Source organism: Amphiura filiformis, chromosome 3 (assembly GCF_039555335.1).
Source record: "Amphiura filiformis chromosome 3, Afil_fr2py, whole genome shotgun sequence".
NCBI lineage: Eukaryota > Metazoa > Echinodermata > Ophiuroidea > Amphilepidida > Amphiuridae > Amphiura > Amphiura filiformis.
In genome coordinates, this window is record NC_092630.1 from 22,049,642 (window position 1) to 22,065,469 (window position 15,828).

Sequence of the window (15,828 nt, forward strand, 5' to 3'; positions counted from 1 at the left end):
AAAATCATAAATTGATTGGTCCACGTTCCATAGAATGGTCAAATGATATACCCATTGACATATGCTATCTTCAGTAGATATCACGTTCAATAGAATGGTGAATGCTATCTTCAGTAGATAGCATGAATTGATTGACCCCCGTTCAATAGAATGGTTAAAAACTCTTTGATAGCATGAATTGATTTATCTCTATTCAAATATAAAATTGTCCAATGCTATCTGCAGTAGATAGCAGGGATTGATTGATCCGCGTTCAATAGAACGGTCAATGCTATCTTCAGTAGATAGCACGAATTGCTTGATCCCCGTACAGTAGAATGGTTAAATGCTATCTGCAGTAGATAGCAGGGACTGATTGATCCACGTTCAATAGAACGGTCAATGCTATCTTCTGTAGATAGCATGAATAGGCCTACAGTAGAATGGTTAAATGCTATCTGCAGTAGATAGCAGGAATTGATTGATTCGCGTTCAATAGAACGGTCAATGCTATCTTCAGTAGATAGCATGGCTTGATCCCCGTACAGTAGAATGGTTAAATGCTATCTGCAGTAGATAGCAGGGATTGATTGATCCGCGTTCAATAGAACGGTCAATGCTATCTTCAGTAGATAGCATGAATATTGATCCACGTTCAAATATCTCTTGATGTTCAAATGCTATCTTCAGTAGATGGCATAACATGAATGATCCCCGTTCAAATATAAATTTAGTCCAATGTATCGATATACCGATATACAACATCGGTATACCGATATACAACACCGGTATACCGATATACAGCATCGGTATATCGATATTCAACATCGGTATACCGATAGTTAACATTTATCTTAATTTATGTAACATATAGTGCAATATAAGTGTTCTGTTGACGGAACATCGCAGTTTGAAGTTTGTTTGTTCCACAGTTTCGTTCAGTGCGAAGACACGCTTGGATCCTGAAATGGTGAAAAGGGGTATAATCCTTCTTGTCTTCATGAGCAACCGCGTCACATCGGGTATAATCTTCCTTCCAGGAGCAACCACTGTGCATGATTGACGGGCTATTCCATTGCTCGTAATAGGGTAGTGTATTTCAGCGGGACAATGCTGGATGGTGCACGCGCGCGTGCACGATGTGACTTTCGCCAACGACTTGGCATGTGGTTGTTGGCCCAGACAAACAAGTATAGGCCTATGGTTGTTGGTGTAGGGGTGTGGGTGTGTGTATTGGGGGAGGGGGGCGTGTTGTCCGAGATGTTAGGAATGATTTAATAATAGTTATTAATATTGGAAGAACGTTTTAAACTTTAATTTAAGATATCATATACGATTTTATACTACTAGGCCTATTTTAGATTTTCAATTAATAACAAAATAATAAAATAGCATTTAAAAATTATATTAATAGGCCTATTTATTATCGCACGCCATGGTAACAATAAAAAAATGGCAGACTTTCCGATGAAAATTTGGGAAACAAATTAATTTAAAAAAATAAATAAATAGGCCCCCTACAATCTTTCTTAAACCAAATTTTCATGAAATTGAGGGCCATCAATAAACCAAAATGCACCCCGAATCTGTCGCACATCCCCGTAGTAGGCCTACCCTCCTTTCCACCCCCGTAGACTGGCCCCCAGTCTCGGTTCGGTTCCATCTCTGGATAATGTAACAATAAATAATTACGTAATGCCCTATGAAAAAAATGCCAACTCCCCCCTTATTTTCTTCAATGCCAAAAACCCATTCCTCTTCATCCACAAATCGACGCCACTAATTACACCCACCACAGTCAACCATGCAGCAATATAGAAATATACTCGTATTATAAGTGAACGCGAAAGTCCATTGAGCGCTGATTCCGAGACTGGTCCAATCTGTTAGAGATCTCACTTCCAAATATTCGTTCAACGAAGCACGGTGATTCCGATGTCAATTACGAAAGCCCCGCCCCAGTTTCAATTCAAATATGGTAGCACAAAGCTATGCCGCGGGATGTGACGCAAGATCGGATGGGACACTTGTCAACAACTGAGAGGTATTGAGCTCAAGTGGCACGCGTCTGATAGACCCATGGTACGCGCAATAATAAAAGGCAACCACTCGACTCGGACTTAGGCCTATTGTCCATATTGCGTACATTATCGCGTGCGGTTTGCAAATGTTTGCACATTATTTAGCTAGGAAGCCTTTTCAAATATCCCCGCGCTGCCAAGCTGCGTTGATTGGTCGGATACAATATCGTTGTTTAGTCGCTTACACAAACGTTAATGTAGTGAAAACATGGACGTGGTATATAGAAAGATTGCGTGACTCCAAATCCGTAAAAGTGAACTTCCAGCAGTTTGTGGGAGCTGGAAGTCAAATTGCCTACAGACTGGGAGGGTCCGTGTATTGGGTTGATTTTTAATGCTATGTAATCTACATTACCAGTCGTTCTCCACGGACCCGAGGGAGGGTCTACCACCCCCGTTGCTAAAACCATGGAAGTAATATTACTTCCATGCTAAAACTAGACGTGTAATATAACCGCCACGAGTATTTTTTTACCTGTAGGCAAGCTCACCCCTACAGTCGCAATAGTTCTAGCCCAGATAGCTTTTCCTAATAACGTACTTTCATCAAGTGATGGCGCTATAAGGTTTACCACGGAAGCTGTTTGGTTTACCGTGGAAGAAGATTATACCCTATATGGAAATGGTGGGACCACTGCACCAGGTTCAAAGAAAATGCTCAAGCCAGGATATTATGACTAAAAAGCCCTTTTCCATAACAACACATTTGTTGCCATTTTTCATGGCACGGAACCAATTTGAAGAAGCGATGATTTTGTTCATTGATATTAAATATTAAAAAATCCATTTTATTAGAAGAAGAATCCTATTGTTTCGTGACCAAATCCACTTTTTCAAACTTTGCCCCAGTATGCAAAAAGGTCAAAATTTTGAAAAAAAAAAAAAGGGCCAGTTTTTCAAAATCAGCCCTCCCCCCAAAAAAAATCAGCCCCCCCCCTGTGGGATACTGGCCGCCCTGATCATGCTGATAGGCCTATATAAGATTTTAGCACTTTTTTGTACCGGTACTCCCCCTTAAAAGCGCCCCCCACACCTTTGCCCACCCTCTGAAAAAGTTAATTTAAGTTACCGGGCCGATAAAAAATTAAACATGCTCCGATTTCTCCAGTGGCGTAGCCAGCACTTTTTCATAGGGTGGGCAAAGGGAGGAGGGGGCACTTTTAAGGAGGGGATACAACTTAAGTGCTAAAAAATCTTACATAGGCCTATTAGCATGATCAGGGCGGCCAGCATCCCACATGCATGGGGAAGCTGATTTTGAAACTTTTGACCTGTTTGGACTTTTTTGTGTTACTTTTATAAATGGTTGGTTATAAGAATGGAATATGTCTTTTCCAAAAATGAGAATGCATAAACTGAAATTTAATAAGGGGCCCACAAGATTTTGGGCTTAATTGTCACAGCATACGAAAAACACCCTACAAACGCACTGATGTATTTTACCCTTACCCCGGACCCTTACATGTAGGCCTATTTCCAAAAATTGGGTAAATATCAAAAATTGACTTTTATTGCTAGTTAGGGCTAACTAAAGGATTAGGATTTAGCTATACTGCGCCAAGTAAGTATCCTTATACTTGGAAAAATAATCACAATTTCAAAACTGAACCATGTTGGGGTAAATTTGTTTTTTTAATAGATGCACTATCTAATCCGGCACATTTTGACACCCCATTGAATCCAATGTGACTTCAATAAGCAAAGTTACAAGGATTTTATTAGACGAAGGTCCAGTTTTAAAAGTGACACACTGGCCTATTCAAAACGCCACGGACTAGACATCTGGTTTGAGAGTGGTAAATGGCTAATTTGTGTGTGCCTTTAAAAAGGAACAAAAGAAAACTGAAACAAAAGAGCTGACAAATAAAATGCAAGTTATGAAAAGTACAGAGAAGTAAAAACTGAAATAAATAGGCCTACTGCTTTAAATACCGTAAAGCTTCATTGAAGAAACTGTGTAGGCCTAGTCTCTTTGTTGCGCTTGTTGGAATCTTTTTGCGCCTTGTATAAGCCAATTTGTCACTTTTAAAACTGGACCTTCGTCTATTAGTCAATTGCTTGTAACTTTACTTCTTGAGGTCACAGTGGATTCAATGTGGTGTCATAATGTGCAGGATTTAGATTGTGCATCTATTACAAAAACAAATTTACCCCGATATTGTTCAGTTTTGAAATTGTGAATATTTTTCCAAGTGTAAGGATACTTTCTTGGCGCAGTATAGGCCTATGTTTCATTTGGCAAAACACACGCTTGTGGCAAAACAGAATAATATTTTTTAATCCCCAAAATAGTTCTGTATTTTTCTGGAATACTGAGTAGGCCTAGGCCTAATCATAATTTTTGCAAATTTTCGCTCGCATTTTCCCCAGTAAAGTCATTTAGTACCCTTCCTCCGCTTCGGCGAATTTCCCTTAGTCCCCTTAGCATTTTCCACGGTCCTACCCCTTCCTCCGCTTCAAGGCGAATTTCTCCTTAGTGTTTGCTCCTATGCGTACACGAATCTCCAAGAAATGTAGGAGTGAGATTAATTGAGAGCTGTCAATTACCCACAATGCAATGCTGCACGTCTCTGTTCCCTAGCAACTGTAAACGAACGCGTGAAGTCCCGGCAAAATATACAGACTTCCGGGATAACAACAAGCACACAACAACACACGAAGAAGATTTCGCAGTACTTTCTCTACCATTTTTAGGACACAGACGATTAATACGTCTAGATATTGCAGTGAGAAGAACCAGTCGCATTTCTAAATATGGAGTTATCAAATAGAGATCCTTATCCTTTTCCAAGATTACAAAACGACGACAGTTTTATTGGAGCAACGCAAACTTATCAGGTAAGCTTAAACATATTAAATTCCGGGACATGAATGCTATAATAATAAAGCCATTTAGATATAGCCCAATCCATGTGGTGTGCCCCAATTCACTCACTTCCCACTCACTATTCAAAAATATCTTTTATTTCTTTGAACAAGCTTTATTTTGTTCCAAAATCCATATATTTTTTTTATGTAAAAGAGATGAATGCAAAACTGGTGATGCAAACTCCAAGTTCACAGCAACAGTTTTCACGTAGCATGAGCACTTGAATGATGTACGCTCGTTTTGATGGTGAATTGCGCTCGCATATCAAGCATATTCAAGCGTATTTGACAGTTTTTTACTGGATGACGTAATTCTGCATTATTCAAGATAGCAAATTTCTTGAAAAGTGATGTACCGTATTTTTCTTTTAAAAATTCCCTCATTTCACAAATTCTTTGGCTTTGCCACCTTCCACTTACTTATCTGATCATCCTTTTTTCAAACGGAAGTGATGCTGATTTTATGAAGGTATGTGTTCTTGCTTTTCCGATAATTTTTAAATTGTTTTTGAGACAAAAACTTCCAAGCAGAATAGCCGTTTTCACTTGTTTTCAAAAAACCGTTTTAACCTTGTTTTTTATCCCATCATTTCCTTCATTTCTCGAAGTCCTGCCCTCCTTCCAATACATTAAACCTTAACTTCAAAGTGTTTGGCAAAAGTAAACCTTGATGCAGTTCAATTGATTGCTGCAAATTTTAAATGTGTTCACATTTTTTGATTTATTTTCTTTATTTTCAGGATGTATCAAACAGAGATCCAACTCATATAGCTCAGAAGCAAGATCCATGGGACAGGTTAAATACTACTGCTACATTAGCTAGTTCAAGGAGAGAAATCTACCACCATGATCCTAAGGTGAGCATTTATTAAAACTAGCAATATTAGAAATACCGTATTCCTATACTGTGTATAATGTTCCATGTTTGAAAGAGCATGCTGATACATCTAAAATCATTTATCTTTATAAAAATGTAGCACTAGTTTGGTGACAATGTTTTTCTTGCAAATGCACCAGAAAATGGTCACATATATTTACATTGTGAAACATTTTCCGACTGGATTTCCTCTCATAATGATGACTAAAGAGATTGAAGCACATCTTGAAACTAACTACTTTGATCAATTTGTTTTGTCTTTGTATAATTCTATACACCTGTTTAAAGATGCACAAGGTATGTGTGAAAATGTTAACGTTATTAATTCCTGCTCCCCAAAGTGTTATTATTTTCAGAGTATATGTACCTACAGTAATGGCATACCTCGCAATTAATACAACTTTTAATGTTGCTGCATTTAATTTCTTACCCCATAGCTATTCTACATTTTAATATGTGGTTTTTTTTTGTATGTCTTTATTTTGTCCTTGTAAAATGACCAGTACTATGTAATTCTGGTTTTGTATGTTCATCCTGTATGTTATTTGGCTGTACCTAATTGTGATTTGCTGAAGTTGTATAAAGAAAAAGCTATAGACCCACATTCACCCAATTGTTCCTATAGTTTGATTGAATGATTCCAAAGATGTTTTCCTGCATCATTTTATGGTACCGGTATCATAAGTTCCGCATATCTCATTCATGGGCTATGGGAGTCTTGCAACTTTAATCATCACCTATGTTTGGATGTTATCTGGTGTCCTTATGAACAAAATTTTTCTTCAAAAGTCTTTGACCTTAAAATTTGCATTTTCATTTTAAAATTTGAAGCAGTATAATAATTAGTACCTACTAGTTTCTGCTGATTATGGACAATTGTCACATCAAGTAGATTAATGTTATACATTGTAAAAGATCATAATTTGTTTACACTAAAAATAGCTTTTGGGGTACGGTAGTTGTTAAGGGCTGGTGACTCAAAATTTCTGTGTGTTACGCTTGCATTCTTTCAATTTACAATCCAAATGTTTACACACCATTTAGTTATATAATGCAAACTCTTTGTGTGCCCTGTACGCGTTCTTTACACTTACGATCATAATTAGCGCCCGCTTTGTGCACTTTCTTTTCACTTACAATCAAAGTTTTTGTGCATTCCAACATTCAATAATTTGTCTTGAGTCTGTATGGGCAGAAGGAGGGCATAAATATTTTCGACCTGAGATAGGGGTCATGAAAAAATGACCCACAAATCCCACGATACAGGGGGTCATAAAAAATTGATTCTAATCACCAACATATTCATAATCCCCCTTACAAAGCATTACTAAACTGAACTGTTTTTCCGCATGATTCCTTTCAGGCAGCAAGAGACAGCTTAGATTTCATCTTGAAAGCCAACTATGACCACCATGGAGCATTTCTTCAATCTAAATCAGAAACTTTAGTTCAACCTGAAACAGTAGGAGCCAACCATGGGTAAGTGTAGTCAAGTGTCTAGCCTCCATCCATCAATTGACAGTGCTGGCAATCATTGACAAATTGACAGTGCTGTCAATCACCCTTATGACTAAAAATTAGGAAGATAGTACTTATTTTACTGTCAATTGTGAGAGTACAATAATTACTATACTATTGTTCATAACCTGAAAGTAATCATTGTACTCTCAATTTGTGACATAAAATCAATGTTAACAATTGGGAGCACTTTCCCAATTTGATGTCACTCCAGATGGCACCCTGTGATTATTTTAGAATGACTTATCATACACAGAAAAGAGCACAACTTGTGGGTGGCCTAACCTGATTGTAATCACTGTGGCTGTCATGTCATGTGAATCACTAGATTTGATCCAATGTGTGATACATGTCTATTTTAACATTACGTTTTACTACCTGAAGAAAATTGATCAAAAATTGAATTCCCTCCTGAGGTTAGTATCTGTCAATGAATTGACCAGATCACCAGGCTGTCATTATAGCTAGAGGCATTATATGACACACATGGGTCAATGTGTTGCATTAAAATGACCTTGTGTGGTATTTAGTTCCCAGGAAGGGAGTTTTGCCTGAGGCAATTTGTGGTTAAATATTAATCCCTCACTATAAGAGTTATTACCGTCGATTTGGTTGAAAAAGGAGGTGAGACATGGTCAATTCTGTTCAGGCAGTGAAACCTAATGAAAGAATATTAATTCAGATACTATTAATGATTTCTTGTTGAGTACTGATATTTTAATGAGCTTCTACATTTAAATTACTGATCAATCATGATTCTGATAGAACAGGTCTTCTCAACTAGTTGATTTGAAGTTCCAACTGGAAAATGTAGTGATCATGAAGTGCCAAGATGTTTAATGGAGGACTTTGTGACATTCAATTGTCATTCAGAAATACTCAAATCCTGCTCCAAAACATGGCTGCCATTTCAATTGTTATGCCATTCCGGTTAGGTTATATGATAGGGTCTTTCCTCTTGCATTCAGTCACAATATCTGTTAAAGATCACCTTGTTTTTGTTGCATCAAAACTTGTTTTACAACGCATGCTTTATTATTTTGTTTACTTTCAGTCGAATCCTGAAGAACAGAACGAAGGAAGTGGAACGTCCATTTGACCCCATGTCACCACCTCTTAGGAAGATAGAAATCCATGACCCCAAGAAAGATAGTCTACATAGTGTGAAAGGGGCAATAGAAAGTCATCACAGTGCTGCTACAAATCAAGGCTATTCAAGGAAACATGATGGGGGATTCTACACATAATTATCTTCCCTTCATTGTATTCAACTATATAGATATGTGATGTAACACCTTTTTTGTTGTTGTGAATTTTAGAGACTTGATTTTGATTGCTTACTGGAACTGGTTTTACATTTACATAAGTGATTAAAATACTTTGTGAAATGTAATTTCAAATATATTATAATGGTGTGTGGTTTGTCTATAGTCATATTTGCCTTGTGTAACTTAAATATCGTCATCCTATTATGCATCCATCCAAGTCATTAACCATAACCCCATGAGAACTACCTGCCGATTGGCCAAAATGAATATTGTGTCCAATTTTGAACCAATCAAGGAGGGCATTAATTAGATCATCTGCAAATGCAAGTTTTACCATAAATAGTTTAAAGCCTAGTCATAATTGGCAATTGAACATTTCAAGTTATTTTTATGAGCATTTCAAGTTTATCAACCAATCAGAAAATGCTGTTAGATGACCAGTAGTGTCCAGGGGTTAACCATGATTTCATAACCATATTTTAAATTCAAATCCATTACCTGTGTTGTGTGTTTGTTACAAGATACTAGTACTCTTAAACTTAGTAAATTTCCATTTCTTAGTTTTTGCTACATAATCTAAACGTATTGTACCCAGTATTCTGATTAAAAAGAATTCAAGTTGTTAGAAGCAAAATGAATTAAACCAATCATGTTTGAAGGATAAGCGGCACTATCATGACAATATTAAGTTTATCTATGCACAGTTATTGCTTATTATGCAAATTGGTACAGCATGGTTAAACAGTCGGATTTAGTGAAATTATGTATCGAGTCAAATTTGTGAAATCAAATGTTTTCAAAAAAGGTGATGTATATTAACACTGAAGCATATCCCACCGATTTTTCTCAGCGGTAGAATAATATTTACAGTATTTTATTGAATTACATATTTTGTGACTGTCTGATTTTTATGTACATACATGTATAAAAGCAATTTAAAAATAATATCATTATTCATATCCGGCCAGATGTACTCTTTTTTGTCAATGTTTATATGCGCTGGCTGCTCTGGGGAAAGATTACAATTTGTTCATACCTATCAACCCAGAGAAAGTATAATAACTTTCATATAATATTATTGTGAAATATCCAATGAAATCATGTATGCATACTTTATTTAATGCATTATGTATAGTTAGTTACATGCAATGGGCAGTGTTCTGTACGTAGTACATGTCCATCCATTTGAGCAAACCATTGTACAATATTTTATTCATTCAGGAATTGTGTCAAAAGAAATCCTTCACCACTGTATTTTATGTGACCCGTTTCAGCAAAGGATACCTTGGGTGATACTTTAGAACGGGAGAGGTAATGTTAATTTGGCAGACAATAAAATAAGCTTTAAAATGATACCATTGTGGCTTCCATTGTGAAGATATGAAGAAAAAACAAGTGAATTTTCTTATTTTTTTCTTTGTTATTGTGCAAATTTTCATCCCCAATATCTCATAATTTTTGCTGCAATGGGTCACCTGAACTCTAATGAAGTTATTCTCCATCGTGTAAATCATCACAATTATTTTAAGCTATATCTTTGTAATCATGATTTTAAAAGTAAATTTGTTTTGTAAATAATCAATAAAAAGAAAGCAATAATGAATGAAGTGTCTATCGTGTACCGATGTGTTTTTTTTCTGGAGTTTGTACATTAGTGAGCTTTATAAGCATCCATTATGATTTCATTACTGTTAAAGTATTAATTGTCCCATGTCCAGTTTTACTCTCCTGTCCAGCTTGTATGTTTGGAAAACTAGACATTTATGAAGATTCAAGTAATTCTAATCAGAGGTTTGGCCACAATCTTGCACACTTAGATTTACAGGGTGTATCAAAATAAGTATACAGTTTGAAAAATGCCTCGAGATTAAAAAGTATGAGGTATTGTATTTGGTCAAAATGCTATAATAGGGTTGACAGCTGAATCAACATTTTGTCATTCCATAGCTGTAAAATGACTCTGGCAGTTGTGCGAAGTCAATTAAAATCAAAACAACATGAAAATCACGTTTGACCACATGGTCACCATTCCTCTGTATGCAGATATCAGCTCTCCTCAACATGGCATTCACATGTCTAATGATAGACATCCTGCATGGGGATGTCAACTTGTGCAATTATGTGTTGATTTAGCTATCAACTAAATCATTTTGACCAAATACCTCATACTTTTTAAAACCAGTGGCATTTTTCAAACTGTATACTTTATTTTGATATACCCCATATATAGCAAAAATGTTGGCTTTGTTGAAGGGGATTTGAAGCAAATATTCAGACTGCATAGGTTCATGTACATGAGAGGAGAGAATCAGCTTCTCTCCTGAACACCCCATCCCAGAATTGATTTCTATGCAAAACAAGTTTCCAAATTTTCTTTTTTTTACATGTTGGGTAATAACATTTTGAATTTGTTAGATTTTCCCCCACACAAAAAGGAAACTGACACCAAGTTTTATTCTTTGGTAAATAAATTAAGGCTTTTTATTTTACAAAGTAATAATTATTGCTTTTCCACTGTATAAATGTAAATACAACTGTGTGTACATTTCAAATACATTGCTGATCTACAATTCAGAGGTTAGTAAATTAACTAGTAGATAAACATAATTAAATGAGTATTGAACCTGTTCATCTGGACTTACTAGACTATGTACACCGGACGATCTTGCCTTTCTGATGTTGATTAGTAAGAAGTATCTTAATCAACATCGGAAAGGTCAGATCGCTCCGGTTAGTAGTCTACAAAACATTTCTGTTTTGGAGTAGACTACGTACACTGGACGATCTGACCATTTCCGATGTTGATTAAGATACTTCATACTAATCAACATTGGTAAGGTAAAATCGCTCTGGTTAGTAGTCTACAAAACATTTCTGTTTTGGAGTAGACTACGTACACCAGACAATCTGACCATTTCCGATGTTGATTAAGATACTTCATACTAATCAACATTGGTAAGGTAAAATTGCTCTGGTTAGTAGTCTACAAAACATTTCTGTTTTGGAGTATTTTTGATCAAGTGTGTTACAGGTCAATAGTTCATCATCTGATATCAGTCAGCCTGATGATGCATCTTGGATGAGACGCGAAAAATAGTAAGTCCAGATGAACAGATTCAATACTCATTTTATTATACATAAAGAATTTATGGTTGCTGGACACATTTTGTATAAATTGTTGAAACACATGGTATCCATCATTTCACCAAGTTACATATATTGGCAAATATTCCCTGGGAATGTAATCATCAGTAAAATTCTGTATGTGGCAATGAAACACAATGGAATCAATTAAAAAACAAATTAATTTGATGATATTTCAGAACTACTGTTGAACTTCTAAAATTCTACACTATGATAACAGTCTGTCCTACTATATCTGGTACCAAACCATTCAAAAATTGCAGCTACAATCATGGAAATAAGTCTTGGAACACTTTTGAGTCAAGAATTGAAAACTGACACCCCCTCTCCCCTGTGCAATGTTGGGAAATGCCAATGTCTTCAGCAGTTTGCCAAAGTGTTCCAACATTGATTGATGGGGAGAGGGGAAGGGTAAATCATTGCTGTAGATGTCATGTTTGTTCAAAAACAAAATGCACGTCATTCCCATGCTCATTGCAAATTCTGCATGGAATTATGACAACGTGTACCAAGTGTTTCAAGTACTTTTTTCCAAGATTGTAGGCATGGCACAGATGTATTCAATTACCCAAGATAGACAGGGATTATAACTTGTGTTTATCGCAGGCTGGCAATCACTATCAGGGGTGGTTGATATTCAACAAATTTCTCTACTCCAATCAGGGACAGACTTAGGTTTCAGTTTTCTACTGGCCCTCCGGGCCAGTGAAATGGCAAATCTAGTGGCCCTGCAATAAGTTTACTGGCCCAGCTTTTTCAATATGTTCTACTGCAAAAAAAAAAAGACCTTTTTTTGGTGTTTTTGGGAAAAATCTATATGAATTTTTAATCATTTGTCATGAAATGTGTACTAGTATATCGCGAATTTCAAAAAAATCTAAATTTTATAATATCAGAAGGACATCCTCGTTTTCAAAATGCAATTCGATATGTCTGATGTGCTCTCCCACAAAAAAATATGTGGAAACTTTTGCTATCCGAGCCCTTGAAAGTCAAGCAAACCTTAACATTTTAATTTGTTTTGTACTGAATGTACTCGATGTAGAGAGTGTAGTCGCTAACACAAATTCAGTCAGTAATCCTGCCTTTTTTAGTTCCAAAAGTTCAAATATGTGTTTTTTGCGGTATCGCTATCATCATAAGATAGAGCACGCAAGAGATTGGAAGTAGTATGTACTATGTAGGCCTACTATCAACGTAAAAGCAGCCGTATATTTCCAACTTGCTAGCAACACAAGAATAAGAATATAAATATACGAAAAACCATTTAATAAAGATATAAATTACAGATGACAGATGGAGCAGAAACTGTGTAAATATGGCCTTCACTGATTATATATTTTTGTCTCAAATGTGTTATATCAGGCTCAAAAATCTAGTGGCCCACCGGGCCAGCTCTGTTGGAAGTTTATTGGCCCGACTCAAAATCCACTGGCCCCGGGCCACCGCTTAAATCGGTCCCTGACTCCAATACCACTTAATCACAATCACCTTTACACACAAGCGTGCAAGCACTGTTCATGGCATACATGCTTTCCAATTTGAAATATAGTATATCTTTTCTGAAACATAAATGCCCATTTTTTAGCAGGCTTATATCCAAGTGCTGTTCATGTACAGATTAATTACAACAGTGCATACTCTTAAATTTGTAGATATCAAATTGACACATTTTCATCAATAAATCTGTTATTATTTTGTACATCTGGACTAGTTTGGAATCAGTTTCATCACATAAAAATAAAGCAGTTAATTATGATACAAAATTGTTTCATACTCTATGGTTCAAGACTCAAGACTATATTTTCAGTATAAGGCACACAGATGCTGGCTGCATCAAAATATAAAATGGACATTTTACTACTTTTTCTCTAGCACAGGCTCTTGCAGTGTAATATGGTTCTTTAAATCTACATTAAACAATATGTCACATGTTGATGGTGATAATTTGCCATAGAAAAGAGGAGCAGGAGTTCCCAGTCTTTTGGGGGTTAAAAATCCCAATAGCAATACATAGAATATCCAAATTGTACAAATAATTTCTGAAATACTCAATGGCAAATATAAACAATAAATACATTATTATATTCACAACTAAAACTATAATTTATGAAATGTACATACAATATAAAACTAAACAAAATACAATTGTGCCATATACGCGTAAAAAAAAAAAATCAAAAATACATAAAGAAATAACATAATACATTTTTCATACTGAAGGTGAATTCAAGGTGTTTTAATGCATAGCGGCGCTGGGCTGGATGTCATTGGCCCCTGAACATGTTTAAAGCAAAACCTCCAATAAGCTTGTGACAATCTTGTTTTAAATTTAAGCATGTTCAAGGGCCACAAGTACATGGGTTTTTCCTGCCCAACGACGACAGGTTCCTGAGATTTTGGGTGCTAGAAATATCAAAAAAATACTAAAGTACAAATGATTATTAACTATACTTATTGCTAGTTTTATGCATAGGCGTAGATCCCGGGGGATGGGGGGATTTATCCCCCCAATATTTTGCCAGGGGATGCTCCATACAATCATCCCCCCAATGTTGATGCCTGAATATAGGTTTCTGACCAAATTAACCTCATATTGGCCCATTATAGCCCCAAAAGTGCAAATTTTTTTGACGCGCATTTATTCCACTTTTGCGCCATATTTCATCAGTTTAGCTTCAAAATAGTAAAATGTGCGCATTTGTAACATCAACTTATTCTGTCGCCAAAAGGTGCTGCATTCACTATTCTTCAAGAATTTTTTTCAACACCATCCCCCCAATGTCAAAAAGAAATCTACGCCACTGGTTTTATGACAAGTAAAAGGAATATGAAATGCATTCAAAGGTTACTAAAAAGTAATTTGAGATGGGAACTCTTCAAAACAAATTGCTACAAATATCTGACTTTTCAGAAAATAATACTGTATATATCTGACTTGTCAGAAAATAATACCAAAAATACCTTACTCTTCAGAAAATCATACTAAAACTAATATCTGCATACAGAATTTATCAAGTCCATTTGGGTAAAGAAAGTTAGAATCATATTTAATTTGGTTTTAGCTAAATTCATTCATCATTTAGGTCTGAAAGTTTGTGTATATTGAGCCTAATGAGCTTGATGCCTGTTATGTTTGCACCCCTACCTGAAACACTCCTCGCATATGAAATAAGACCTATAGTTTGATCAGCTCGTAATAGACGGGAATCTTTGCCTTTTACCACTACAACAAAAAGTAGACCCACGTTAAGAGTGCCATTATTTGACCTGTCTGGTTTATATTTTGTGTGTTAAAGAAAGTAGACAAAGTATATGAATTGAATTAATAAATCGCGATAGTTCTGGCGAGATGTCACAAGACAAATTTCAAAATAAAATATTTTGATATTAATCTGTGATGTTATAAGGCATTTTACACACTATTGGTCATTATCAAAGTCAAATATAATTTCTTGTGGTAGATCAGGGGTTCTCAATTATATTTGCTCGCAGGTAGTGGCAGCACTATGGGGCAAAATCACACAAATTTCCACTTTTTGCAGCAATGTTGTGCAAAGTTGGTTGATTTTGCCCCCCTGAAATTCACTTGCCCCCCCCCCCCCGAAAAAAATTCCTTGTGCTGCCACTGCTCGCAGGCCAAGGAGGGCCAAATTGATTTCAAAGATCTATCTTTGAGAGTCAACACACCTTGTTTTCCTATGTTAACTGTACATTCAAAAGCCCACAGACTGGCTATTGAGAACAACTGTTGTAGATAGGAAAAAGCTTCATTTGATACTGAATCATTATTAATCAGCTTTCATCAACTTCAAAAATATATGTTACCTATCTATAACAAGTATTCTAACATCATGTATATAGTTACATGCAATGGACATCTATGTATCTGGGACTTGATGCTGTCATCATTACTATTTGTGAATTGCAAGTATTTATACAATGATTTTGAAAGTCGACAGTACAGAATTCTACAGTGTAGTAACGATTTTGTGGTACAATAATTATTGCACACGCACACATGAATAAGTATAGCACTAGAAAAGAATCTTATTGCACTAGATGTTTGAAAGATCAGTATTAAGTAGGAATG

General features: G+C 35.9%; 1 protein-coding gene across 1 annotated transcript; it reads left to right on the plus strand.

The window, feature by feature from the left end:
• Window positions 1-4,736: 4,736 nt before the first annotated feature.
• Window positions 4,737-10,194, plus strand: LOC140148214 (protein CFAP276-like). Its single transcript, XM_072170079.1, has 4 exons — window positions 4,737-4,898; window positions 5,669-5,785; window positions 7,169-7,284; window positions 8,378-10,194. Exons 1-4 carry the CDS (start codon window positions 4,815-4,817, stop codon window positions 8,568-8,570), a joined length of 510 nt encoding a protein of 169 aa, XP_072026180.1. The 5' UTR covers window positions 4,737-4,814; the 3' UTR covers window positions 8,571-10,194.
• Window positions 10,195-15,828: the final 5,634 nt, after the last annotated feature.